At 44.8% G+C, this 27,770-nt stretch overlaps 1 protein-coding gene across 10 annotated transcripts in view; it reads right to left on the bottom strand.

The window, feature by feature from the left end:
• The window catches only part of LOC115075846 (carcinoembryonic antigen-related cell adhesion molecule 3-like), a 570,763-nt gene that overhangs the window by 54,348 nt on the left and 488,645 nt on the right, over nucleotides 1–27,770 (bottom strand). For all 10 annotated transcript variants that reach the window (XR_003852622.1, XR_003852624.1, XR_003852623.1 and 7 more), the window contains one exon: nucleotides 17,846–18,196. Coding sequence is in view for 7 of the 10 variants with exons in the window: in XM_029576699.1 (XP_029432559.1) it covers nucleotides 17,846–18,196 (351 nt within the window). In the remaining 3 variants the exon portion in view is untranslated. The remainder of the gene's footprint in view (nucleotides 1–17,845; nucleotides 18,197–27,770) is intronic.

The following is a 27,770-nucleotide window of genomic DNA, read 5'->3' as shown; positions in this document are numbered from 1 at the left end:
ATTTCCAGCGATTCTGTGGGGAGGTGGGCTGGGTGGCAGGCAGGCAGAACCAGAACCAGAACTGATAGAGATCACAGAACAGATACTAGGCTTAGGCTAGCAAAGGAAAGAAAAATATTAATTGTCTTGCTTTAGTGCCAGGGGTCAGCTACAGTCACTAGTATTCCTGTTTCTTTCAAGCAGTCTACAGTCTAGTGGTCTAGTCAGCTAGCACTGACCAGTGACCACTAGTATTTACCATTGAGGGTGTTGGACTGGCTTGGAGAGAGATATTATTTTCAATGTCATCCATGTTTCTGGAGTGACAAAAATTCCTGCTTTATTAAATTCCAATTACTTAGTCTGTCAGTGCAGTGGGCATTTTTAACAGACTGAACATTGTCCTTGAGTGGGTCTGGGTCTGTTCATCTGGGCATTTTAAACAGACTGAACATTGTTCTTGAGTGGGTCTGTTCATCTGGGCATTTTAAACAGACTGAACATTGTTATTGAGTGAGTCTGTTCATCTGGGCATTTTTAAACAGACTGAACATTGTTATTGAGTGAGTCTGTTCATCTGGGCATTTTAAACAGACTGAACATTGTTCTTGAGTGGGTCTGTTCATCTGGGCATTTCTAACAGACTGAACATTGTTATTGTGGGACAGTGGGCAGTGTTACCACTCAGTGACATAAAATCCATAATCGTCAAAGAATATACTTTCCTGCTTTGGGTTCGATACAGGTATTCTAACTAGTAGATTCACAAACAATATACCTGTATTTATATTTTTACATTTTAAATATGTCCTATATTTTATTCCATATATCTATTAAAAAACATACATAAAACACAACCTATATTCACACACATTCACTCATTCATTCAACTACACATTAATTTATACACAATCTCTTTAAAAATTGTCAAATACATACATATTGCACATTAACATCAAACACATAATATTACCCCAATATTACATTAACCCTGATTACAATGTAAACATATCCCTTTGACTCAATTTCAGTAAACATTTTACTCCAAAAATTTCTTATTTCATTCCCTCACTTTAGTTATTGTTCCCTCAATATCTCCTGCTTAATATCATTTATTGTATAATATCTTTTCAATGCCTGTCTTTTCTCATTCGTAGTTCAACTGCTGCTGTCCCGACAGGAAGCTCCTGTTTCACCAACCGGTTTCTTTAGGGGATTAGCTTTATATTCACACTTAAAAGCTCCTGAGTAATGTTCTCTGCAGTATACAACACCTCACAGGCTATCCAAAGCAATCAGGGAACCTGTATTCTTTTCACTAAAGAGATTTTTTCATTCTTTTAAAGTCATCTCAATCATTTTACTGCAACTCCACTGAAATTACTTCATATAATTTGCCGCACCGTTACAATTTCAGCAATTCAACACTTTCACCATTCCCAAAGTTTCTTCATTTAACAGCTATTTCTCGCCTGCTACCGTGAGGGAATGAAATAAGAAATTTTTGGAGTAAAATGTTTATACTGAAATTGAGTCAAAGGGATATGTTTACATTGTAATCAGGGTTAATGTAATATTGGGGTAATATTATGTGTTTGATGTTAATGTGCAATATGTATGTATTTGATGACAATTTTTAAAGAGATTGTGTATAAATTAATGTGTAGTTGAATGAATGAGTGAATGTGTGTGAATATAGGTTGTGTTTTATGTATGTTTTTTAATAGATATATGGAATAAAATATAGGACATATTTAAAATGTAAAAATATAAATACGGGTATATTGTTTGTGAATAAAATCCATAATGTCAGGGAAAGAGAGATGCAATCGACTTATTGGGACTGGCAGCGGAGGCACCACAAAAGACACTAGTGCAACACCACCAGTACAGCTAAAAAGGCAACTGTCGCAATCTAAACTCTTTGTAGGGGATGGCAGTTCCATGGCAAAAAAACGAAATCGGACCATGATACTTCGCCATCGCCACCACTTGTTTCTGGCCCTGTAGTTTTGGAGGAGAGGGAAGGGGAGCCAGAGTCATGCCCAACAAAATTTAGACACCCAAGAGCAGCAGGGGGACAGAAGTCTCGACTAAGACTTAGCGGTCACAAGGTAGCGCTGGCACTGTTTGCTTCTGATTCAGAAGAAGAATCTTCTTGGGGGGGGGATTCTCATCAGAAACGGAAGTAGTAATAGCTGACGAATCTTCGGTAGAATCAGTTAGTCCTGTCTTAGCCTCCACCTCCAGAATTGTGCAGCAGGGGAGAGATTACAGTGATATCAAGGAGGAGGAAGAGCTGTCAGAAGGGAGACAGAGGGTGACTGGTGCCCCCGCTGGCATTGCTTCTCAGGGTGCATCACCCACACCCACTAGTACCTCAACTCCAGTGCCAGCATCCACCCCAAAGGTGTCACAGAGAGGAGGATCACAAAAGAAATCTCCGATCTGGAAACATTTTAAAGTGACAGAAGACCCGCGTTATGCTCTGTGTAATTACTGTGCCAGGGATATTAGCAGAGGCAAGCAAATGGGACATCTATCAAATTTTGGCATGAACCATCATATGAAGAGGCAACACCCAACAAGATTACTGCCATCTGGGGATGGTAGCAGTTCCAGTCGGGGGACCCCTTCCAACCAGGGTGCAGTGGTAGGAAAGCAGCAGAGTCAGCCCACGCCCTCATACCCTTCTAGCAGTCAGGCGGCAGGCCAGCAACCCACTGACATGTGGCAGAAGCGACAATCCACCATGGACGAAATGGGGTGGAGTGCGATAACGCTATCCCGGGGTAGGAGGCAGGCAGCCTCAAAGGTTGTAACCAGGAGCATTGGGGAAAGGATTGCCCTTGATGACCAGCCCTTGCAGCTAGTGCAGAATGTGGGTTTCAAGCGTTTCTTGAAGGTTGTACTTCCAAATTACAAAATCCCGTGCAGAACCATATTTAGTAGAAAGGTCATCCCCAGCCTGTACAAGCAGTGTCGCAGTCGCTTGCAAGCACTGCTGGGTAAGGCAGACGGAAGAGTGCATTTCACCTGCGATATCTGGACCGCCATGAATGTTGCACACTCTTACCTCTCTCTGACAGCACACTGGTGGGACATGGCAGAGGCAGGGGCAGCCAGCAGCTCTATTACTGAAGAAGTATCAGGGTGGAGGTGGGCTTTACTGCACACCCACCTGACGGACCAGGCCCATACCGCTGCCAATATTCTAGCATGCATCAGAAAGATGCTGGAGGGCTGGCAACTACACCAGCGAGACAGGAAAACGCGGGCAGGGTTTTTTGTCACAGACAACGGTGCAAACATGGTTAAGGCAATAAGCGATGGGCGGTTTAAGAACATCCGATGTTTTGCACACACTCTGCATCTGGTAGTGAAGTCAGCTCTGGGCTTGGAGTCCAAGGACAAGGAGAATGAATACCTGCATAGGTTAATACAGAAGTGCAGGAACATAGCAGCACACTTCCACAGAAGTGTCGAGGTGGGGCAGGTTCTCCGACAAAAGCAGACTGATTTGGATATGCCTCAGAAGCGTCTCATTCAAGACATTGCCACCCGGTGGAATTCCACCTTTATGATGCTGGAGAGGTTACTGGAGCTGCAGACACCCCTTCATGAACTTTCAGGTACAATAGACATAGGTATGCAGAATCCCCTAGGGCATCACGATTGGTTAGTCATGAGTCAGCTGGTTAAAATCCTGCAGCCCTTCAAGGATGTCACGGAGGAGCTGAGTTCCAGAAGTGCCACCTTGGCTGACATCATCCCTATAGTTAAATTCCTGGATGACCATTTGGAGGCCTTTAAACGGCAAGAGGGAATGACTGCTGAGGTGCTGCAGTGTCTGGACGTTTTGCAGCAGCAGGTGAAAGACAGATTAAGGCCTTTAACAGACGACAGCACATACATGCTCGCCTCTGTCTGTGATCCCCGTGTGAAAGGTAAACTCGCCCTACAGACCAATTGTCTGTCATTTGTGAAGGAGCTGCTGTTAGCTAAGGTCCGTGAACAGGAGCGCCATAGGCGGAGACAGATTAGGCTTGAAGCAGAGGTGGAAACAGCAGTCACGTCACAGAGTTGTGCTGCTAGCCCAGGCCGGAGCAGAACTGTGTCAGTGACAGATAGTACCTCCTCCTCCTACACGTCAGAATGCCCAAGGCATGTTGGCCATAAAGATTCATCAGTTGTGCAACGGGCGAGAGAGAAAGTAGCTGGATTGAGTGACTCTGAGCCCTCCCAAGCACAGGAGGAGACAGCAGCACAGCTGTCAGTGACACGATATCTCTCAGAGCCGATAGAGAACATGCAGACAGATCCGCTGGCATATTGGGCACACAAGTCCGCTGTCTGGCCACACCTAGCCAAAGTGGCTGAACGATATCTGTCATGTCCACCAACCAGTGTGCCCAGTGACGTGTCTTTTCAATGACAGGGGATATCATGAGCCCTCACCGCTCAAGGCTGGCACCAGAGTTGATGGAAATGCTAGTGTTTTTGAAAGTAAACCTGCCTTTGCTTGGCTTTCCAAATTTTCCCTGTGAATGGGAAGATGAATAAAAGCTATTCAAAGCCTTGCAGCAGCTCCAATTGCCTCCTATGCTCAAGATAATGTAAGCACTGCAGCACATGTCCTGACATGAATTGCTGTGCCTGACCATCTACTGTGCAGGCCTTGTGTTACTACCACTGTTTGACCTCGATTGCTGCGCCTGTTCATCCAGGCCTTGTGTCCCTAGGTGGGATTGACCTCTGTCCTCGACTGCTGTGCCTGTTCATCCAGGCCTTGTGTCCCTAGGTGAGATTGACCTCTGTCCTCGACTGCTGTGCCTGTTCATCCAGGCCTTGTGTTCCTAAAAGTGTTTGACCTGGATTGCTGTGCCTGTTCATCCAGGCCTTGTGTCCCTAGGTGGGATTGACCTCTGTCCTCGACTGCTGCGCCTGTTCATCCAGGCCTTGTGTCCCTAGGTGGGATTGACCTCTGTCCTCGACTGCTGTGCCTGTTCATCCAGGCCTTGTGTCCCTAGGTGAGATTGACCTCTGTCCTCGACTGCTGTGCCTGTTCATCCAGGCCTTGTGTTCCTAAAAGTGTTTGACCTGGATTGCTGTGCCTGTTCATCCAGGCCTTGTGTTCCTAGAAGTGTTTGACCTGTACAGTACAAAGTCAACATAGGTTGATATTGCAGATTTGGACTTGAGTAGAAGTATTCTTATTTCTGAGAGATCTTCCATTTCCTTTGTCATCAGCTGAAGTGCATAAGTACAGTCGGAATTCACTAGACGCCAACGTAAACACCGGGTACACTCAACTCTAGGGGTGGACCCGTTCCAGGGAGTCCTTCCCTGCACAAAGGAAAGGGAACTCTCTCCTGGGCCAGCCTGTCTTTCCCCTAGCAAAACCACAGGGACCAGACCAGACTACCTCCACTCTGCCAGCCTGTCTTGCCCCTATCAGCTTTCTGCCACTCTGCTTTGCTGCCATACACCAGATGACTCACTTAACTCCTTGTGGTGTTCTTGCCACTCTCATGGTTCCTCAATGTGTTGGTGCTAGTCTATCTGCTTGCTATGTTCCCCTTTCATTGTGCTGTTGGATGTCAATGCCACTTGTCTTGCCGCTTTGCCTGTCGTGCTGCCTTTGATGGTTCATGCATCTGCTATCGGTGCTCTGTTTTGAAGCTGTGGTGTGTTTTTGACATTCTCACTGCTGCTTTGTGCCTCTGTTATAGCACTCTTGCCACTCCTGGTAACCCTTTGCACCTTTTCAGTGCCTTCGGCTATTCATGCCACTTTGGTGCCACTTTGCCACAGTCTAAGTACCTTGCAGCTCTTTTGTTGTTGTGATGATTGCTCCCCAGAAGTTTCATGAAAATTGATAACAAAACCCCAATTCTGCAGCCAAAAATAGGCTGGAAATCCTTCCCCCATTGACTTTAATGGGAACCGGGAAACGTATGGACTTATCGGCAACTTATGGATTTCTCCATACTTCCATATTGAACGGAATCGGCCCTCAACAAAAAAGTATCACCGATTCAACAAAAACTTTTTGTCTGCACATCCCTAGTGTGCAGGAGGGTGAGACAAAGCCCAGCATGAGAGGGAAGCTGCGGAGCCCGCAGTGTGAAGCACCTGCTGAGGGCTGATTGTGAGTGTGGGAGAATCGGGACCATCTGAAGCAAAAAGCAAAGTCACATCTTATCAAGATGGAAAGCAGAAATACACAGCAACCACTGTTATTAAACCCTGCCATTTCCTGCAGCACAAACGATTCACATGCACCCATTTAGAAATCAGAGGTCCTCCCTGACAGGTTAACAGAGATTCAGAATCACCGCTTTTCTAGTTACAGAATTTGATTCAAAGTTAACAGAAAATGCAATTATAACAACTCTCAGCTACCACCTGCTCTCTATCTGTTCCCCCTCTCATACAGTAGAAAGGTGCATTTGTTTTTAACAAATGCCAAAACAATGCAATGTAAAAGGCCATTTTTGGTTCATTCCAGAAAATAACTGGGTATTTTCATATTCATGACATTTAAAAAGAGTCTTCGGCTGCCCTGGCTGGACCTTCCAGGCACCAAGGCTTAGCCCTAGGCTAGGGCCCAGCACCAAGGACTAGGCCTAGTCCACAGCCTCCTGTTGCTCCTCCTGGTCCTGCTGCTTGAAAAATGGCACAGTCTGCCTGGACAATGGCGCTGAAGTGACATCACTCTGGCACCTTCCTCCGGTATGGATGGCACCATTTTGATGTAAGGCATCATTTTTAAATTACAGGGTCTGGGAGGAGCAACAGGAGGCCCTGGCCTAGACCTAAATCTTGGCACCGGTCCCAGGCTTGGGCGCTGGGTCTGGCCTGTGCTTAGGCCTCGGTTCTGGCTGACTTAGGCCTTGGTGCCCGGCCTACTCTGGGCCTGGGCAGCTTGTTGGTCCCCAAAGGTCCAGTCAGGCTGCCAGAAGCCCTTTTTATTTATTTTTTTGTTTTATTTTGTGGGAGTTATTTGGTTTAATTTTTTTTTTTGCTTTGGCAAAAACTAAATAAAAAAAAATGTAATGAACTGAATAAAAACAACAACAAAAAAAGTACCCAAAACTAAAAACCCATAAATTTTTGGGTTCCACATTCTTATTGAATGGCTCCTACTCTTTGACTGCTCTTGTTCTCTGATTTCTCCTCCTCAGATAGTGGCTGTTTTCATTTGAGGGGGTAAAAGGTCACCCTATTTGTGCAGTATTGGCACAATCTCAATGCATTTTTAAACTTTTTCATGCTATTGCACTTAAGATCTTCTTAATGCAGATTCTCCCTATTAGTTTTTTGGAGGAATTTTTACAAAATTGGACCCAAAATGATTGTCCATCACTGTATTCTGATTGGCTGATGGTGCTGGCTTTTGTCATGTCCTACAAATGATATAATCCCAGGTATGACATCACAGATCTTTAACTTATCAGAATCAGTACTAATGACCTCTGGTTACAGCAGCATTAAAACTTTGAGATGCTGCATAGCTTGGACCATATAAGACTTTTCTGGTGCTGGAGTCACTTGATCTTTGATCTTATGCCTCCCAAGCTCGGATGTGCAGGGTAACAGTGGGTAAATGCCATCTGCTATATCAATTCTTCAGTATTATGCTGACTGATGGACTGAGTAGCTTCCAGGATCTGCTCTTATTTACAGCAGTATTTATCTCTCCCATGAGGAACGAGAATCTTGTGCTACACTCAATCTTACAAACCGGGCTGTGACTCTGAGCCCTGATCCTCTGGCTTCTGGTTACAGAGTTTATCTGTCCCTTCCTTCTCAAGCTACGTTTCTGCCAATTTACCACCTCACACAGCTGTAAGATTAAATCTTGGTCCGGTATATGACTTCTGAATGGGATTGTAATCTGATAGATTGTCTGAATTATCATTGACAATATGAATAAAAAGTATATTGGAAAGAAATAAAAATTTAATTTTAAAACAATAAAACTGCACAAGCTAAATCCTGGCCCTCCTGACACTGGAACAGAATGTTGCAGGATGAGGTCATCAAACACTTTTAGATGAAAATAATTAGAGACAAATGATATTATGAGGTCACTGAACCTTCCTGCCTGTAACCACTTTCCTTAACATGTATTTACTCTTCCACTTGCAGGATCCTGGATAATTGTGCCTCCTTCTCAGTGAAACCTGTACTTTCTGGCCTCAATATTCAAAGCTGAACAGCTATGTATTAGCTGGATAAGAGTTATCCGGTTAACTTACAAGGAATATTCAGCAGCCTGGATATGCTGCTAAATACCCCCGTATAAAGTGTCACTTAGCTGGAAAACTTATATCTGGCTTAGACCTGCTATTGGGGCACACGATAAGGGGATATGTAGCTCCAATTACAAATCTCTTTGGGATACACTTTGTCTCTCCTTCCATATTCAAACAAAATCATTTCATCTATTTATTGTTACAGAGAAATGGAGTCATCCTGTTCTAACAGTGTCTAATGCAGCTAAGAAAAGGTGGTTAAGTGTCAGACTTACAACTAATGAGTAGCTGATAGGGGTTGCTGGAAGCGTTACTGACAGCATTGTTCACCCAGCAGGTGTAGTTGGAGCCCGAGTCAGACCTGCTGCTGGGGAACAGGGTGAGGGTTTGATTATTATCGGTAAGAATAATATGTGGGGGTTAGGAGTTTGGCCTTTTGGCAGTTGGCAGGCCACGTCAGAGAGCTAAAATCTATCGCCACGTCTAACTGTCTTTTCCTTGGGCCTACGCTAAGGGGGTCATTTTCAAAGGAGTTACGCATGTAAATGTGACATACTATCGTAGCAATTTTCAAAAGCTATTTACTCGAGTAAAGTGCACTTACTTGAGTAAATCCTATGGACAATTCAATGGCATATATTGTAGCAAGTTTGAAAAGCCCACTTACTTGAGTAAAGTGTATTTACTCGAGCAAAAAACAGTTTTGCTCGAGTAAATGCTTTTTAAAATCTACCCCTTAGTGCAGAGAAAATGTCATGCTCCGACCGCAGCGGGCTTAGCAAGTAAAAATAGCCTTCCTCTAACAGGAAATCAGTCTGCAGTAAACATATCTGGTGCAAGCTTTTTGCAGCCCCAGAACAGTTCATGACCTACTTGCATTTATGTGGTTTTTACACCTAGATAGCTCAGTACAATTGCCTCACGACCAGCTAATGACCTCCCCCCTCCCTGCCTGCAGACTGACCGCTTGCACCTACTGACCACTTGCGCCTACTTAGTAAAAGGTCAGCACAAACATTTATGGTGGAAAACATTATAGCAGAAAAATATGTGACGTATGTATCATATGCAATGCTATGAGATCATTTTACAATAAAAGGGCAGGCTTCCCAGAAGCCGGGAGCACGCTTCACCATGAATACTGTCTGAGGTGTTGTCTGAGGTGTCTTCATTGCTGTTGCTACATTAATCCGTCCTCCGTTTAAAACCACTTTATCCTCCTTGTACCAGAGGTAGGAGACGTGCGGGTCTGAGGAGTTGCATCTGAGAGTCAGTGGCCCGTTCTCTACAGGGCTGTGTGTTAAAGCCTGTAGAGTAGGTTTAGTGACTCTCCCTGCGGAGAATAAGAGGATAGAAATGGAGAGTTACTCAGGCAGAACCCGGACAACAGTTCAACCACTGGGCTTCTGAGTCCAGGAAGTGGCACAGGGACAGAGTTTTGTGAAATGTCTGTGCTCTGTTGTAGAACATAACAACACAGTATATGATGGGGAAAAAAAGACCAACTGATCCATCCATTTTGCCCAATCTTGTCCACTCTGCAAGGATACATCCCAGCTGATAATTACAGAGTGTGAGATTCAGGAAATATTACAGCCTGCAAATAATTACCAATGATTCCTGATATACGTCTCACAGGCTGCAGACTGGAGAGGAATGAGTTACAGTGCTACAGGATAAAGAGACTGCAGCTTTACAGCACTATGGCATAAGAAAAAAAGAGTGCTAGAGAAAAAGCTGCTAGGAATTTATAGCACCATGAGAGAGCTCTACAGGATAGAGAGGAAAATTTTCAAAGAGCACGTAACGTTAACTAGCTGAGTTTGCGCACGCATTACCATGCCCAAACTTACACCTGCTGCACACAGGGCATAATTTGAGCAGGATAACTTATTTGCAGACCCTGTAAAATCTAACAGTATGTGTATAAGTCATAACTCTGCCCCTAGAACGCCTCTCCTCCAGGTGCCTAAAAGCATGCATGAAACCAATTTGTGGGCATACATTTACATGCACTGAGCCCTGATTGATTTTCAAAATTCCACTGATACCTATGGAGTTCATAGTCAGCCACTATGTGGCTCAGCTACTTAGCTGCATAAACCTATCCAGCTAACTTAGCTGTATATTCAGTTCCGCTGAATATACCCAGCTAGCCTAAAATTATCCAGGTAAGTCTATCTGGCCAACTGTAGGACAGGTCTACGGGACAACCAGACTTAGGGCCTGATTCACTAAGCTGTTTTCCCATAGACACAGAATGGGGAAAAAACCTTAGTGAATCAAGCCCTTAGCCATATAACTCAGCTCATCCCAGTTACGCCCCCGGAATACCCCTAACTTATCCAGCCAAATAAGTAATCTGGCTAGAATTTAGCCAGATAAGTGCCCAAATATTAATTTAGCCGGAAAACCTCTGAGTTATTCTACTAAATGCTTCTGAATATGGACCTAGTTTAAAAAGGATTTTTTGTACACAAATTCATTTTGAAAATCAAGCCCATACAGAACGATGGGATAGAGTGACTGGGGATTTATAGTGTTACAAGATAAAGCAACTGGGAATGTATAGTGATACCAAATAGAGTGACTGGGGATTTAATGCACCATGGGATAAAAGGACTGGATTCATAGTGTTCTGGGATAAAGAGACTAGAATTTGTAGCACTACAGGATAAAGAAAGTGAAGATGTACAGAGTTACTGCATGAAGTAACCAGAATTTCTGGCACTAGTATCACAATGAGACCGTTAATATCTAACGGCGCTTCCAGGGTACTGGAAGCCAATAGTAACAGGTGGGAGAGAGAAAAAGGGAAAAAAAAAATGGATTAAGTGCGTAGCTTGCTGGGCAGACTCGATGGGCCATTTGGTCTTCTTCTGCCGTCATTTCTATGTTTCTATGTTTCTCAGACCTGTAAGGGTCCTGAAGTAAAAGTGACCTCAGCAGTACTGGGAACGAGAGATCAGAGTCGCACAAGTGGGTGCAGCAGGTCAGAGCTGCAGGAAGCAAAAGTTGGGAAAAAGCAAAAGATTCTGAGATCCAAACCCAGGGCAGAATTCAGGCCTGCGTGGCACAGGTACAGAGGGTTGTGGTAAGGATGGGCGAGGAAGAGAGGTGGGGGGTAGCCTGCGTTTTGTTTTAGGTATGGAAATTAATATGTTTATGTAGTCAGAAGGGAAGAGAACTATAAGGGAGCCCAGAAACTGCTGCAGCTGCACCAAACTCCCAAGAAGAACCAGCAAGGTCAACCAAGAGGCAGCGGGGGCTTGGTACATTTTCAGATATAACCAGGTAGAGGTGGCAGATCACTTAGTGTGGGCAGAAGGATGACTTGGCTACATTCCTCAGCCCACAGCCAAAAGAATGAGGAGCGTCATCCTGCAGGTTGTCAAGCTTGTATGGCTGACAGCTGGGAGATCTCTCAGTGCTAAAGGCAAGCAAGGAGCTAACCTGAGCTAGAGTAATAGTGCAGAGGTATCTGGGCAGAATGGATGGACCAATGATGTTTATCTGTAAACGTTTATTGTGTATTTGTATTATTCTGTCACTGTCATCATCCTGGCAACTGAAAAACCGTCTGTATCTGAAGGCACTATTTGCCTTCTCCCTACCACACAAAAATTACTGATAGCAGAAGTAACTACTTGTAGGCCATCATGACTAGGGAGTATAGCACTATTAGCCTCAAAGGAGCAACACCAGCAAATACAGCACAAGGCACCAGAGGATGTAGCACTATCAGCACCATCTCTACAATAGCAACACCAGCAAATACAGAAGAAGGCACCAGAGGATGTAGCACTATCAGCACCATCTCTACAATAGCAACATCAGCAAGTACAGCACAAGCGCCTGAGAGGTAAATTTTAAGATCCGCATGCGGACGCACATGGGCACGCGTTTGCAGGCCTGCGCACATGGACACTGCGATTTTATAACCTATGTGCATATATGCTCTTATACATGCATGTACTATAAAACTGGCTATATGCGCATACATGTGCGCACGATTTTGTATTGACGGGCGGATAAGCCGGGGGGAATTTTAGTAGTTATACGCACCAACGCAATCACACTTTTTCGCAGTTCACCCCGGTAAAGGAAAGGGCTTCCTAATCTACTTAGCTAACTAGCTTTCTTTTTACCTAGTTACCCCTGACCATTAAAACCCCGCTGATTAGCCTATTTTTTTTTTTAGTTACATAACTTACACTTTGTCCATAGCAGAAGTATAGTTACACAGTAAGGGACCCCGGCACATTAACCACTTATGCACTGACTTCATTTTACTGACTTGGCTTGCCCATGACCTACCCAGATCCCACCCACGCACCGTTCCTTTTTTGCTTTTTATGATTTGTGCGTGTAGTGGGATATATGTGCGTACCCACACAAGGTTTACAATCCATGCAGCGGACGCCGCACCGAGTCATGCACATATCTCACGGCTTTGACTCGCATAGGAGTTTTAAAATGTACCAGAGAGAGTTTAACACCAATAATTACAGCAAAGAGATCATAGCATTACTAAGAAGAGAACAAACAGCGCAATGCCTCACAAGCAAACAGCATCCACCACACAGAATACTAGAAACTATAACAGCAGCAACTAAAGACCTTCATCATTTGATCACTAGAGTGTTATCACTATAGACACAGAACTTGCGTGTTTATCCAACTTAATTCTTAGCGCAGCCAGGCCATATTTATATTAGGACCAAACTCTTCAGCTCAAGAACTGTGAGTTATACCCTGAAGAGAAACAGAGATCCCCTAACACATCTTAACCATCATTCTGAAATGTTTAATGATCTCTTGCCAACTACACCCAAACTGAGACAAAAACAGGAGGGTTTGACAAGACACATGCCAACCCCCCCTCTGACTGCTGGATTCTATGCCAAGAAACCCTTAATTTCTTCCATGATGTGAGGATATTAAAGAAAAGCAATAAACATCAGGAGGTTCATATTCCCACAGTCCAGAAAGAAAATTAGCCGGATAAGCTTCTCTGGCTAACTTTAGAGGCATATTCAATAGTGCAACTGCACTAGTGAATATAGCAGCTATCTTTTGCCTGACCAGACTTAGCCAGCTATGTAAACCGGCTAAATGAATATCAAAATAAGCTGATTAACAGAGCAATCCAGGTACATCCCCAGAGCACCCCTAACCTAACCATCTAAATTCTAGCTGGCTAACTTATTAGCCGGCTAGAATTTGGCCAGATAAGTGCCCAAATATTCATTTAGCCAGCTAATTTCTGAGTTACTTGGCTAAATGCCTCTGAATATGGACCTCCAGATTTCCTGAGTCTGTCCCAGATCAGGCACAATTGGGCAGATCCTACAAGGCAGGATTTATCCTGTTAGCTTTGGGTCTTGTGCACTCGAGATGTTGTCAAGGATGCAGGGCCTTACAGTGTGCCAAATTCCAAGGAATCCAACTTCAAGGTCAACAAGCCCTAGTATTACGATGTATTATTAGGTCAAAAATATTACTCAACAATAGATAGGGTCAGGTGTAAAAATAAAAACGAGAGGTCCATATTCAAAAGCCATTTAAATGGATAACTCAAAAGTTGTCCATCTAAATTGAAAATGTGGCATATTCAGCCACTTATCCGGCTATAAATCAGATGGATAAAAAAGGGGTTTTAGGAGGCGGGAAGAGATAGATATCTGGATATCCTAGCTGAATATTGGGTATATCTGGCTGGCTTAGCCACCCCCTCTCTCCAAAACCTTTTTAAATCTTGAGAAAGTTCCCGGAATTGTTATGCCAGGCCCTGGGTCCCAGTCCCAATCATTAAATACCAGTTCAGCTGCTTCCCCACCCTCCCCAACCCAGCCAATACCACCCCCGGTGCTTCCAGTGCTGCCTCTGTCAGAGCAGTGTTAGAAGCAGGACAGAGGGTCCCTTGCTCCCAACACAGATAAATACGGTATTGGCTGGGATAGAAATTATCAGGAAGGGAATGGCGAATAAAACGGTGGATGTCATAATTCCTCTGTATCATTCCATGGTGAGACCACATTGTGAATACTGCATGCAATTCTGGTCACCGCATCTCAAAAAAGAGAATTACACTGGAGAAAGTACAGGGAAGGGCAAGCAAAGTGATAAAGGGGATGGAACGACTGTGCTACTAGAAAAGGCTAAAGAAGTTAGGGCTGTTTAGTTTAGAGAAGAGACTACTGAGGGGGATATGATAAGTCTATAAAATCATGAAAGGACTTGAACAAGTTAATGTAAATCGGTTATTTACTCTCTCAGATAACAGAAAGACTAGGGGGTACTCCATGAAGTTAGCAAGTAGCTCATTTAAAACAAATGGAAGAAAATTAATTTTTTACTCAGCGCATAGTAAAGCTCTGGAATACATTGCCATAGCACTTAATGTAACTGGGTTTAAAAAAGGTTTGGATAAGTTCCTAGAGGAAAAATCCATAAACTGCTATTAATTAATAAGTAATAGTAGCATGAGATTTATTTAATATTTCGGTACTTGCCAAGTACTTGAGACTTGCATTGGAAACAGGATGCTGGGCTTGATGGACCCTTGGTCTGACCCAGTATGGCATGTTCTTATGGTAATGACAGCACTACTTAGCCAGATATCCTTTAAAGTAGCAAGTTATCCAGTCAGACAAAGCCGGATAACAAAAACTTAACAGGTTATATTCAAACATATTTAGGTTGATCGTATTCAGGAGGACGGTTATACCGCTGAATACATGATGGGACAAGTTGTCTGGATAACTTTAGCCAGATAACTTGTCCACTAACCAGCTTACTGAATAAGGACCTCAACATTTTCTGCTATGTTAACTATGATACAGGGAGCAGGTGTCAGTGCCGGGTGTTATTATGATCAGTAATGACACAGGGAGCAGGTGTCAGTGCCGGGTGTTACTATAATCAGTAATGGCACGGGGAGCAGGTGTCAGTGCCCAATTTTCCAATCTCACAAGGCATTCCTGCAATTTATCACAATCTGCTTGTGATTTAACTACTCTGAACAATTATGTATCATCTGCAAATTTTATTACTTCACTTGTTGTATTTCTTTCCAGATCATTTATAAATATATTGAAAAGTAAGGGTCCCAATACAGTAATGCACAGGGAGCAGGTGTCAGTGCCGGGTGTCACTATGATCAGTAATGACACAGGGAGCAGGTGTCAGTGCCGGGTGTTACTGTGATCAGTAATGACACAGGGGAGCAGGTGTCAGTGCCGGGTGTTACTGTGATCAGTAATGTCACAGGGAGCAGGTGTCAGTGCCGGGTGTTACTGTGATCAGTAATGACACAGGGAGCATGTGTCAGTGCCGGGTGTTACTGTGATCAGTAATGGCACAGGGAGCAGGTGTCAGTGCTGGGTGTTACTGTGATCATAAGAACATGCTATCCTGGGTCAGACCAAGGGTCCATCAAGCCTAGCATCCTGTTTCCAACAGTGGCCAATCCAGGCCATAAGAACCTGGCAAGTACCCAAAACCTAAGTCTATTCCATGTTACTGTTGCTAGTAATAGCGGTGGTTATTATCTAAGACAACTTAATTAATAGCAGGTAATGGATTTCTCCTCCAAGAACTTATCCAATCCTTTTTTAAACACTGCTATACTAACTGCACTAACCACATCCTCTAGCAACAAATTCCAGAGTTTAATTGTGCGTTGAGTAAAAAAGAACTTTCTCTGATTAGTTTTAAATTCAATGAGTGCCCCCTAGTCTTTCTATTATCTGAAAAAGTAAATAACCGATTCACATCTACCCGTTCTAGACCTCTCATGATTTTAAACACCTCTATCATATCCACCCTCAGCCGTGTCTTGTCCAAGCTGAAAAGTCCTAACCTCTTTAGTCTTTCCTCATAGGGGAGTTGTTCCATTCCCCTTATCATTTTGGTAGCCCTTCTCTGTACCTTCTCCATCGCAATAATATCTTTTTTGAGATGCGGCGACCAGAATTGTACACAGTACTCAAGGTGCGGTCTCACCGTGGAGCGATACAGAGACATTATGACATTTTCTGTTTTATTCACCATTCCCTTCCTAATAATTCCCAACATTCTGTTTGCTTTTTTGACTGCCGCAGCACACTGAGCCGAGGATTTCAATGTGTTATCCACTATGACGCCTAGATCTCTTTTTGGAACCTAACATTGTGTAACTATAGGATGGGTTATTTTTCCCTATGTGCATCACTTTGCACATGTCCACATTAAATTTTATCTGTCAGGGAGCAGGTGCCAGTGCCATTAGGGCCAGCTTACATTGGCCTACAGTGCTATGAGCCTTTCTCACCCACTCCAAGCATTTGTTTTCTGATAGACGCAGGATATAAGGCTAAAAAAAATGAATATAATTTGCAAATACCTGGGGGTGCAGGGCAGGAACTTAGAAGAAGAATATAAAAATATGGAAACCTTCCAACACAGCACAGCAGTTACAGGGACAGTCTTTGGACAGAGGCTCCCTCCAGTAGGAGTTGCCACTGCACAATGACAGAGATGCCCCCTCCCCAGGGGCTGTGAATGCTGCCTCTCCAGTCCATCCTATACTGACCTGCTCAGGAAGCAAATGATCTGATCTGGGAATCGAATCAAAGTCTCCTGCATAGATACAGGCAGTGCTGCCACTGGGCAGCCCTTATTCATTGTATTTCTATATAGCGCCCTATACCAGCGCGCTGTACAAAACACTACACACAGGTGCAATACAGCCCTGCCCCAAAGCCTCCCCTGGAAGTAGATACATAACACATAGACAGATAAAAAGACATGCAATGATCACAATAGGTCCTAGACTTGATTCGATGCTCATTACTTGGACTCATTCACAGAATTTGCTATTGGTGATGAAAAAAATAATAATAACACCTTCTGTGAATGAGTCCCTGTTTAGATTATTGAGCTCTGATCCAAGAGAATGAAGCTGAAGTCCTGCTCCTGTTGAGAGCACTGCATGTCTCTTAATCTGTCTCTGTGTTATGTATCTATTTCCACGGGAGGCTTTGGGGCAGGGCTGCACTGCACCTGTGTGTAGGTGTTTTGTACAGCGCTCTGTATAGGGCGCTATATGGAAATACAATTGATAAGGGCTGCCCAGTGGCAGCACTGCCGGTATCTATGCAGAAGACTTTGATTCGATTCCCAGATCAGGTCATTTTCTTCCTGAGCAGGTCAGTATAGGATGGGCTGGAGAGGCAGCATTCACAGCCCCTGGGGAGGGGGCATCTCTGTCATTATGCAGTGGCAACTCCTACTGCGTGACCATTACATTAGCCAGGGACTGGTGGGAGCCTCTGGCTGAGGACTGTCACTGTAACTCCTGTGCTGAGTTAGAAGAAGAATATAAAAATAGGGGAACCTTGCAAGTTCCTGTCCTGCACCCCAGGTATTTGCAAATTGTATTTATTTACTTAGCTTTATATCGTAAACAAATGCTCAGAGCAGGTGTGAGGGCTCATGATATTGTAGGCCAATGGAAGCTGATCCTGAAAGTCGAAAAAAAGAAAAAGAAAACTGTCAGGCCAAAAATAAAATAAATGAGATTAGAGATGGGGTGGAAGATATAAATAATGTATTTTACCCACCAGAGACGGTGATATTTACTGTGGCTGTTGGTGGTGGTGGTGACGGTGTTTGTATCTGCACGGTGTAACTGCCGCTGTCACTTGTAGTTAATCCCGAGATCTCCATGGAGCCATTTGGAAATCCCCTCACCCGACCCACATATGGAGGAGAAACTGTCTCAGGAGGATTACCACTTGCGACATACAGAAGCATCCGTTTCTGCGTGGTCTCTCCTCTGTACCAGGTGAAGGTAAGGATCTTCTCAGTGACACTGACGGACAGCAGGACACTGCTTCCCTCTGCTAGGCTCTTCGGTATTGGGACAACAGATATTTGAGCAGAAATCTGCCAACTCCAGAAACCCAGAAACACTGAAAGAGAAGGCAAGAAGAGAAACTGTAAGTGGGATTCTGCTCCCAGTGTTAGGTAATGGCTACGATTACATCACTGACTTTACTGAGACTGTGAGAACAGAAAATATTACAGCAAATGTCTATTCCCACCCCCAAAAATGTATGGTACGGACAGTATTTTATCTGTAAACATTTACATGCAAAGTGCAGAATGATTAGTCAATTCCCAATAACTAATTAAATATTGCACACACAGCATGAAATAATGTAAAACTTCCTTTTACCTTTATTCAAGATTTCCCCATCTCTACTTTCATCATAGCTGTCTCAGAGCTCCTTTCCTGTTTCTTTTTTCTTATTTCTCTCCTTTGTTTCTAACACTTTCATTTGTTTTCTTTCCAACCCTCGCTCTTCCTTGATTTATCACCAGTTCGCTTCTGCCATTCTTTAGGCTCCTTTTCTCACCTCTGTCTGAGCCCCTCCCCCTACAAACCCCCAGCTCCTCCATCTCCCAGTCTCTTCCCCCCCCCCCCCCCCCAAATCTCTCAGCCCCTTTCCAGTTCAGCTCTCCCTCTCCATCTCCCAGCTCTTTTTTCTCTTCTCCACATCTCCCAGCTCCTCTTTCCTCTCTCAATCTTTGAGTCCCTGTCTACACCCCCAGCTCCCCTCTGTCTTCTCCAATGCCAGCTCCCTTCTCTCCCTCTCTAAGGTAGTAGCAGTGCAAAACCAGGGGACCAGAGGCATTGCTAGGTATCTAAAAGATCCGGGGAAAGGGCCCATATTTTGAAAATTAACTCAATCACAATCAGCAGCTTCCCACCCCCAGAACAATCCTACAATGATATATAATTGGACATCACACAAACGATCTCTGTTCTCCGTTCTCATGCAGCTGTCATCAGGGAGTCATTGCACATGAGCTGTGACAGGGAAACCACCCTCTTAGTTTGATCATAGTGGGGGCCCATTGGCTCTCTCCATACCCGCCCCTTACTAATTCTGTCCATATAGAGACAGGACACCCCCACTCATAAAGCAGGAGGTACTGGGCATGCATGTTTGTAGCAATCTTTAAAGAGAAGGACTTGCTAAGCAACAAAAAAAAAAACCCTTGACTAGTTTCAATTGTCTAGTAAAATTACCACTAAAATTATTCAGAAGCAATCAATCAATAAAAATTCTTCCATATGGGAATGGGGTCTGGGGTCTAAACAGCATAGGGAAGAATCTCAATAGAAACCCTAAACCGCACGTTCTACAATATCCTGCATTCACAGAAACTCCCCCAATAGAAGGTCAGAGCAGAACTGGGACATTTCCCCTCACCTCTTATCATAGAAAATCTTCAAATTCTGGTGTCACCTCAGATACAGAAATACAAACACTTTCCACTACCAGGAACATTACGTAATAATTCAAAACCCTACAAAAAATGTACTCAGAATCTAGAGCAAACCTGCCATACCATAACACACTACCACTCAAACAGTAGCAACCCTACCTAAGAAAAGGCATCACTTCAAATATTACACCAGGCCCTAAAACATCAATACACATCTTATTAGAAAAACAGAAGTCAGGCTGCTATAGATCCCTATGTAGAAACTATATGTAAGCAGAATACCTCACCTCAGTCACACATGCAGGACACAGACAGACCCTCACCAAATACAGAATCAAGAGACCATAAAGTAGAATCACAAATGTACAGACAAAAACTGAACAGGAAACTGCAACAATGCAAAAACATGAATGTCACCATTTCTCATAAAAAACAACAATAAAAATAAAAAACTATAAAACATCAATCATAATAGTAAAACAATGCTAATCAAAAATACATATTTCAAAACAGCCACAAAAAGAATGACATCTAAACATTACAATTCATATAAAAATTGTTTAAAAGTTCTCAAAAATGAATAAAATATTTCAAAAGAGCACAAACATCAAACACCACCCAATAATTAAAACTAATAGATAAACAAATCCCCTGCTTTCCATACCTGGCAACTTTTAATTTAAAATCACCCTGAGATTGTTGTGGATTAATGGGAGGAGCCCACAAACTTTCTTCTCTTTTTGTCATATACACACACATACACATGTTCAACATGCTCTCATTCTCTCTCTCACACAGGCACATATGCTCTCACATACACTCCCCCTCTCTCTCTCTCACACACGCACCCCCACACACACTTACACTAACTCCATTTCAGGTACTAACTTGGGACCTCCCCCTTTCTTCTGGGCCTCTTTTTCAGTCCCACCAGGCCTCTCCTTGGGCCACTGTGGGATGGGTCCATGGTGGCCTGCCTGGTATCTTGGTGGGTCCATGGTGGCCGGGCCTCTCCTTTTCACCACCTGACAGTCACCGGACATTCAGGGCACCAATGAAGAGTCTCGGGGCATGGGCTCTGTGTGCCCAGAGCCAACGCTACCTCTACAGGGGACAATATTACCACTACCACTGGTCCTATAGCCTTTGTGCCCCCTTCAACCTGCCCTTATTAGCAACAGAGGCACTAGAAGAGGAGGAGGGACATTGGCTGCAGGGAGAGTCAGTAAAGTTTTATTATTGTTCTTTGGCTATGTGCTGTCACTCCTGTATCATGTCATGGCTTGTGGTACCTGTCCCATGTCTCTTGTTCTGTGGTGATTGCTGCCATTGCAGGGATGAAACAAACAAGATGTCAGGGGATGCAGTTTTGGGATGGGAAAAATGAGATGGGCCATAATGAAGGCTGGGTTGAGCTGAAATGAGGCAAGCCATGACTGGAGGTAGGGGAACCAGCTTTATCAGCTTGATTTTGGCTGCCAACCGCTCATTCTGAGGCATGAAATTGCTGCTGCTTTTCTGTTCCAAATCTGCAACACTGATGGTGCCCTGAGTCATGGGTTCCAGAGGGCATCTGGGAGGCAAAGTAGAGAGCTCAGGAGTCTGTCATAAGGTCCAGAGGACTTGGGCCATCTTCATCAGATGTAAGGAGGCAGCTTTTGAATTGATTTAGTATTGTAGCCATCACTCCATCTGCTGGTAAAATGCTCTATGATCTTACCACCATGCTAGAACAGGGGAGGTGGAGGTGGGAGGGCAAGAAGAGAGATTGCCCCAGATATCCCATCCAAGGGGGCCTATCATCAACAGGGCTGCTTTTACCTAAGGGCATAGCAGGAGGTCCATTACATGAGCACACAGGCTCTGTCCAGATGACTGTCAGCTAGTGCATAGGTGTTGGAACAAGGTGGACTGCAGGGGCCATTGCCCCCCAGGCTGCTGCTAGCCACGACTCCTCCCCACACCAACTCCCCTTCTCCTAACTGAACAAGTGCTACAGCTTGCTCACGGCTGAGGTTATGTCGTAAAGATGTAATTTCGGCCGCATGCAAGCTTAAAAAGGGCCTGGAGCAAATGTAGACCCTCTTTGCTCCTTTGCCAAGCACTGTTTGTCTAGCCAACCTACCAAGTGTGCTGAACTACCACCGAGACTACTGCTACTGCTGGGTCGGGACCTGCCTTGACCCTTCTCCGTATCCACAAAGCACCCTTTGTGTCATGGCTGTTGTGTGCTACTGGCCTCCATGCTCCATGGGGCCTGATCTCCCTTCGTGCAAAGGCGCCTATTGCCCCATCCTCTCTGACCTGCCTTCTGCACCATAGGAGCAGCTGGATTGCTCTGGGTGTTAGTGTCAGGACCCCTGCTGCTGTTTTCTCCTTCTGAGATAAGGTTTGGTGCCTGGTCTGGGAGATCTAGGGAGAAGGGGCTGGGGGTGAACAAGAGGGGGAAGACTAGAATGAGAGCAGGGCTCCATTTGGAGGAGGGAGGCCTAAGGGAGAGGACTGGGAGCAAAGAGGGGAGAAAAGAGAGGCTTGGTTGCTGCTTTTGGGGAGGGGGGGGGTATTATGTTGGGGTTGCCCTCCTCTTTCTGCCCACAACCCTATCATTTCTTTCTGTCCCAGCCCTCTCTTTTCTGCCTCCTGACCCTTCCCCCAGTCCTCTCTCTCTTTGTACCCCCAGTACTATCCCCCCTGCTTCCCTCCCTGCCCTCTCCCCCTGCCATCTCTTTTTCTGTCCTCTCTGTCATCTCTCTATTTGCCTCCTGCTCTCTTTCCCTGCCATCCCCGGTTTTTATGCACGTAAGCCTTTGAAAATTTGGCCTTATGGATTTTGGGCATGCTTGGGACAGATGTAGAAGATGGAGGTGGGAAAAAGATGAAAGACAGGATGGGGGTGGAACTGCTATTGGGTTGCACATGGAAATGTATATGCACCTAAAGTGGAAGAATCTCAACTAGGTAGACTGGATGGGACCCTCTGGTCATTAACTGCTATCATCCACTATGCTACTCCTCCAAAGGCTATAAAAGCTGGATGGGCAGCATCTCTAGCCTTGGTTGGCCCAGGGTGTGGGAGCCTGACCCTGGGATTGTACCCAGTTCTCTTGTATGGCAAAACTGCCATGGGACTGAGCTGGCCCCAAAATGTTAAATTTATTGAGAAATATACCAGAATAACTGTTCTATAAATGTATTTTCTGTGTAAATGTGTGTTGGGTCACACACTAAATGCAGACCACCCTCTCTTTTGCCAGCAACCTCGGAACCTCTCTCATTCCTCTGCTGCCACTGTCACTGCTGCCACATGGCTATTGGGGAGGTGCCGATTGCTGCTACTGACACTGACACTGAAGTCCATTCTGCTGCCTCCTCTGTGCAGGCCCTGTGGGCTTCCACTTTCTCCATGCTGATCTTGTACATTGTGAGATCCGTAGAGAAAGTGCTATTCTTGCACATTCCCAAAGATTACATGTGCCAATCACTAAAAAGTAATCTATTTTTTTTTGCCTTTGCTGTCTGATCTTAGTTTTCTAATTGGTTGGTCACAGGATTTTTTTTTCCACCTTCCGTTTCTTATTTTTTTTGCCAATTCCTTTTATATTGTCTTTTTTTCTGTTTCTTTTCTCTCCATCTTCTTCCCTCAAACACACAGTCAGGTTCTCATTCTCACATGCATTTCTCTCTCTCACACACACACAGGCTCTCACTGTCACATGCTGTCTGACTCTCACACACAGGCTCTCTCTCTCTCCCACATGCTGTCTTGCTCAAGCACATGCTGTCTCTGCAAACATTCAGGTCCTCACTCTCAAACACAATCTCTCAACTCATCTCATACACGCGCACACACACACACTCTACAGACCCTCAGCCACTCTCTCACCTCTGGGCCTCCTCTTCGCGGGTTGCCGCAGGATGGGCCCTGCAGCGGCCCTGATCTTCTCGGGCCGCAGTGGCCCTGCTACCCGGCCTCTTCCTCTTCTCCGGCCGCTGTGACTTGGAATTTGCGGCGGCGGCCCGTAAGCACAAGTGCTGCTCCTCTTCTGCATGCGCTGATGCTTCTCCTCCTTCCTGCCCACGCGGCTCCGGCAACGTTTACTTCCGGGGCCGCACAGGCAGGAAGGAGGAGGAGCATCAGCGCATTTAAATGCGATCTATTTCTTCGGGCCGTGGTGACGTGAGCCTCACTACTGCCCTGCCTATCGCTGCGCTGCATGAGCCTCCCTGTGCCCGGGGGCATTGGGGAGTGGGAGTGGAGGGGTCCGGAGGGTGGGGGGATACTAAAAAACTAATTTTAAAGGGTCGGTGCAGCCGAAAAAAAAAAAAGGCTCAGCACAGCCGATAAAAAAAAAAAAAAAATTCCCGATAGTCCATGAAACGCTGCGCGTGTCAGCAAAAACGTCTCGGCGTGTCACCTCTAACACACGTGTCATAGGTTAGCCATCACTGTGTTAGACGCTGCTGGAACCTGCGGCGCTTCAGCGTGGTCCATGACCAGCCATGGGAGGCTGTGAAGGGCGCACCCCGGTGCAGGTCTCTACAGTATCTGGGACATGTTCCTTGCACTTGCTTCACTTCTCATCTGGAGTCTGCCCCGCATCCAGCGTGGTCCGCAACCAGTCCCGTGGGTGGGCTGTGTAGGGCGCAGTCCATCGCAGCCTCAACCTAGTACTTGACTTTGATCCTGAGTCTCCATGTTCCAAGTTCCTCGTCTGAGTCTCCACGTTCCAAGTTCCTCGTCTTCATGTTCCAGTCTTCGTCCACCCTCACCTCCTCTCCGGCCTGCCATCTTTGCCGTTATCCAGCGGCAGGTCCGAAAGGGCTTGGAGTGGTCAGAAGACCACTCAGAGACCAACCTAGCCAGGTTGGCCTCGTGCAGGTCGGCGGGGGCCTGGGCTTCCGTCTCTACCCAGATATGGATTCGTCTCACCAGCCTCGGCGCTTCCTCGGAGCTCCTCTCCTGGATCGCCAAGGTCCAAGGGTACACATTCTCATTCCCGTGCAACAGCTCCTCATGGCCTCCTGCATGTAACATCTTGCCAAAGCCTGTGGGATTTTAAAAGGGTTACGCGCGTAACCCTTTTAAAAGCCTCCTGCTCGCGCTGAGCCTATTTTGCATAGGCTCGGCGATGCACGCAATGCTCGGGACACATGTATGTTCTGGGGCTTGAAAAAATGGGCGGGGAGTGGGCGGGCCGGGGCTGGAGCCTCCAGGCACAGCGGCCTGGAGAGCCTGGGAGCAAGGGAGTAGTGGGGAAAAGAGTTATGGGAGTTAATTATCTTACACTGATCTCAAGTTAATGGCACTCCTCGTTGTAATGACCATGGAGGTAGCTTCTGCTCATAAGTGTCTTGTCTGCTCATGGATACATTTAGTTAACACCTCAGGTATTTCTGCTAAATCTACAGAGGAAATTTGGGCAGCTATACCAAGTCCCTGCAGTGTGAACATCTACATGATAAACAATGGTGGGAACTGTCTGTACTAATTTTCATATCTATTCTCAGTGCAAGATCTGACAACAAATAAAACAGAGACAGCTTAGGCCTGCAATAAATGAATTAGGACATATCAAGAGAGGTAAGCAAGCAGCACAAATCTGGCAGATAAGATTACATAGGCCCTGTGCCATTATCACAGGGCAGCCAATATGCAGTAACTCTACAGGACACCTATTCAGATTACTTGTATGGTTATCCAAAAGAATACCATAAAAGTTTTGGAGATTATGAGCTCACATTATGGCATGCCAGATGAGATTTTTTATTTATTTATTTATTTAGATTTTTATATTCCGCTTTTCACACTTTTTCAGCACTTCAAAGCGGATTATTTATTTATTTGTTTATTTATTTATAAATTTTTATATACCGAGGTTCAATTAACAAGATTAATTATCACTTCGGTTTACATTACAACCAGCAAAAAAAAATAAGAGACACAGTCTTGTTTTACAATGAACAGGGTAGAAATAACCTGGATAAAAACAATGAACAAGGTAGAAATAATCTGGCAAAACATTCAAACATTCAAAAAAATACTATAGTACCTGATTACATTCAGGTACTATAGTATTTCCCTATCCCTAGAGGGCTTACAATCTAAATAAGTCCTATTGTCGCTCCTTGTGACCTTGGGCAAGTCACTTTACCCTCTATTGCCTCAGGTACAGGTCGATACTGTAACGTGCGGTATATATTGCAAATGGTTTATCATAATGGGATGGGCAAGTCTCAGAGGGGGAGGCATACATCGTAAGAGTCGAAGCAGACCCCCAGAGGAAGAGTATCCCATAAAATGTTACAGGGATACCAATCGTTTTTGCTGGGGTAATACTGGAGTTCCTGACGGTTCGCAGTGGAACATGCATTTTTATGTGGAGGAGGGTGGTTGCTATGCTGGGGGCCTAAAAGGTAAAGGTGTGGGTCTCGTTCTGGACCCTAGGTATTCCGGGTTTGAAAAAGTGGGGGTTCACAGAAATGGGGAAGGGTTGAGCTCTCTTCCTAAATAGGATAAATGGCGACTAAAATTGTATCCCTTAATGTGAAAGGGCTTAACACACCCCGGAAACGTTCTCTTTTACAGAGGGAAATGCAGAGGCAACAGGCTGGGGTGGTATGTATTCAGGAGACGCATGTGCGGAGACATCATCAAAGACTTCTGAATTTCCCTCAGTACCCGGTAACCCACTGGGCAGCCAGCACAAAAACTACAAAATACTCGGGGTGGGAATAATTTTTGCATCCACCTTTGTACATGAGGAATTAAATCATGTATATGATATCCAAGGCTGATACATTCTGGTTAAAGTGCGGGTGGGCAAACAGATAGTTACTCTGTGTATTTTCCCAATTCCCATAAATCCCAACTCCCATAAATCCCAGTTCATAACAGATCTCAATGATCTTTTAAGACACCATATGGAGGGAGACCTTATCATAGGGGGGGACTTCAACTTTGTGCAACATCCCTCGTGGGATTCTAGCTCAGGAAGGGTCTCTGACCCCCAAACCTGTAGGAGGTGGCACTTGTTCCTAGAGGACTGGAGCTTGGTGGATATCCTTCTCCACAGCAGGCCCAGTCCTCTGGAACAGACTTCCAACTGACCTAAAACTGGAACCTTGCCTTCATACCTTTCGAAAACAACGAAGACGTGGCTTTTCCTCCAAGCCTTCCCCTAGTCAAAATGCCACTTCGAACTCAGCCTAAGGAATGAGATAACTACCAATCTCATAACCAGTTATATATTATTTATCTGTAGCTTATTTCCGCTCTACCTTTCTTCCTGGCTACTCTAGCCCCCAAGTTCAATGCCCCTGTTTTATGTAACTTTGCTTGATTCAGCCTTCTTGTTCTTGGTTACACTTGTTTATCCCCTAAGTTCCATGTAAACCGGCCTGATGTGAATTCTATTCGTGAAGTCCGGTATAGAAATATATATATTAAATAAATAAATAAATAAATATCTGGAGGGAAAGATATCTCTCATCACGCTCTTATACTTTCTACTCTCATCCCCCAAGGTACATACACGAGGATAGATTGATTCTTTCTTTCCAAGTCAATTCAAAACCTGGTCTCTAAAACAGATATTGATAATATTACATGGTCTGACCACGCTCCTATTTGGTTGTCTTGCAGCTTTAGTGATTTCGATAAAGGGTTTCGTCCCTGGCGTCTTAATGACAGCTTATTCAAAGATAGTGCCTTTTTCAGTCAAATAGAGATGGTCCTACGAGACTACTTCCAGGCAAATCAGACAGAAGGCATGTCCCCACAAATCATTTGGGAATGTTCTAAAACGGTGGCCAGGGGTGCCTGTATAGCCCAAGCAGCACACTGCAATAGGGAGAGAAAGAGCCAGCGTCAAGCTTGGTTGCGGGAATTGGCCGAACTAACCCAGGCTCACAGTCGTACTCAATCGGATGTACTCTATCAGCAAATATTAAGGATTAAAGATAAGTTATGCTCCTTAGAGGGCACTGCTATAAGTCACCGTCTAATGCTACTAAAGCAGCAGTATTTTGAAGGTGGAAATAAGGCGGGGAAATACTTGGCTAGACTATTAAAAGCAGCACAGGCGCAAACAGTGGTGTCTAAAATACAAACTCCACAGGGGCAGACTATCACCTCATCGGAGGGTATTCGAACTTCCTTTACCGAATTCTATTCGGCCCTATATACTAAAGAACCCTATATACAGTCAGAGGCCATAGAACAATACTTGAAATCGGTAACCCTACCAGCCC

The sequence above is a fragment of the Rhinatrema bivittatum genome, chromosome 14, assembly GCF_901001135.1.
Source record: "Rhinatrema bivittatum chromosome 14, aRhiBiv1.1, whole genome shotgun sequence".
NCBI lineage: Eukaryota > Metazoa > Chordata > Amphibia > Gymnophiona > Rhinatrematidae > Rhinatrema > Rhinatrema bivittatum.
The sequence above is the reverse complement of the archived record's forward strand: the minus strand, read 5'-3'. Positions and strand labels throughout refer to the sequence as shown.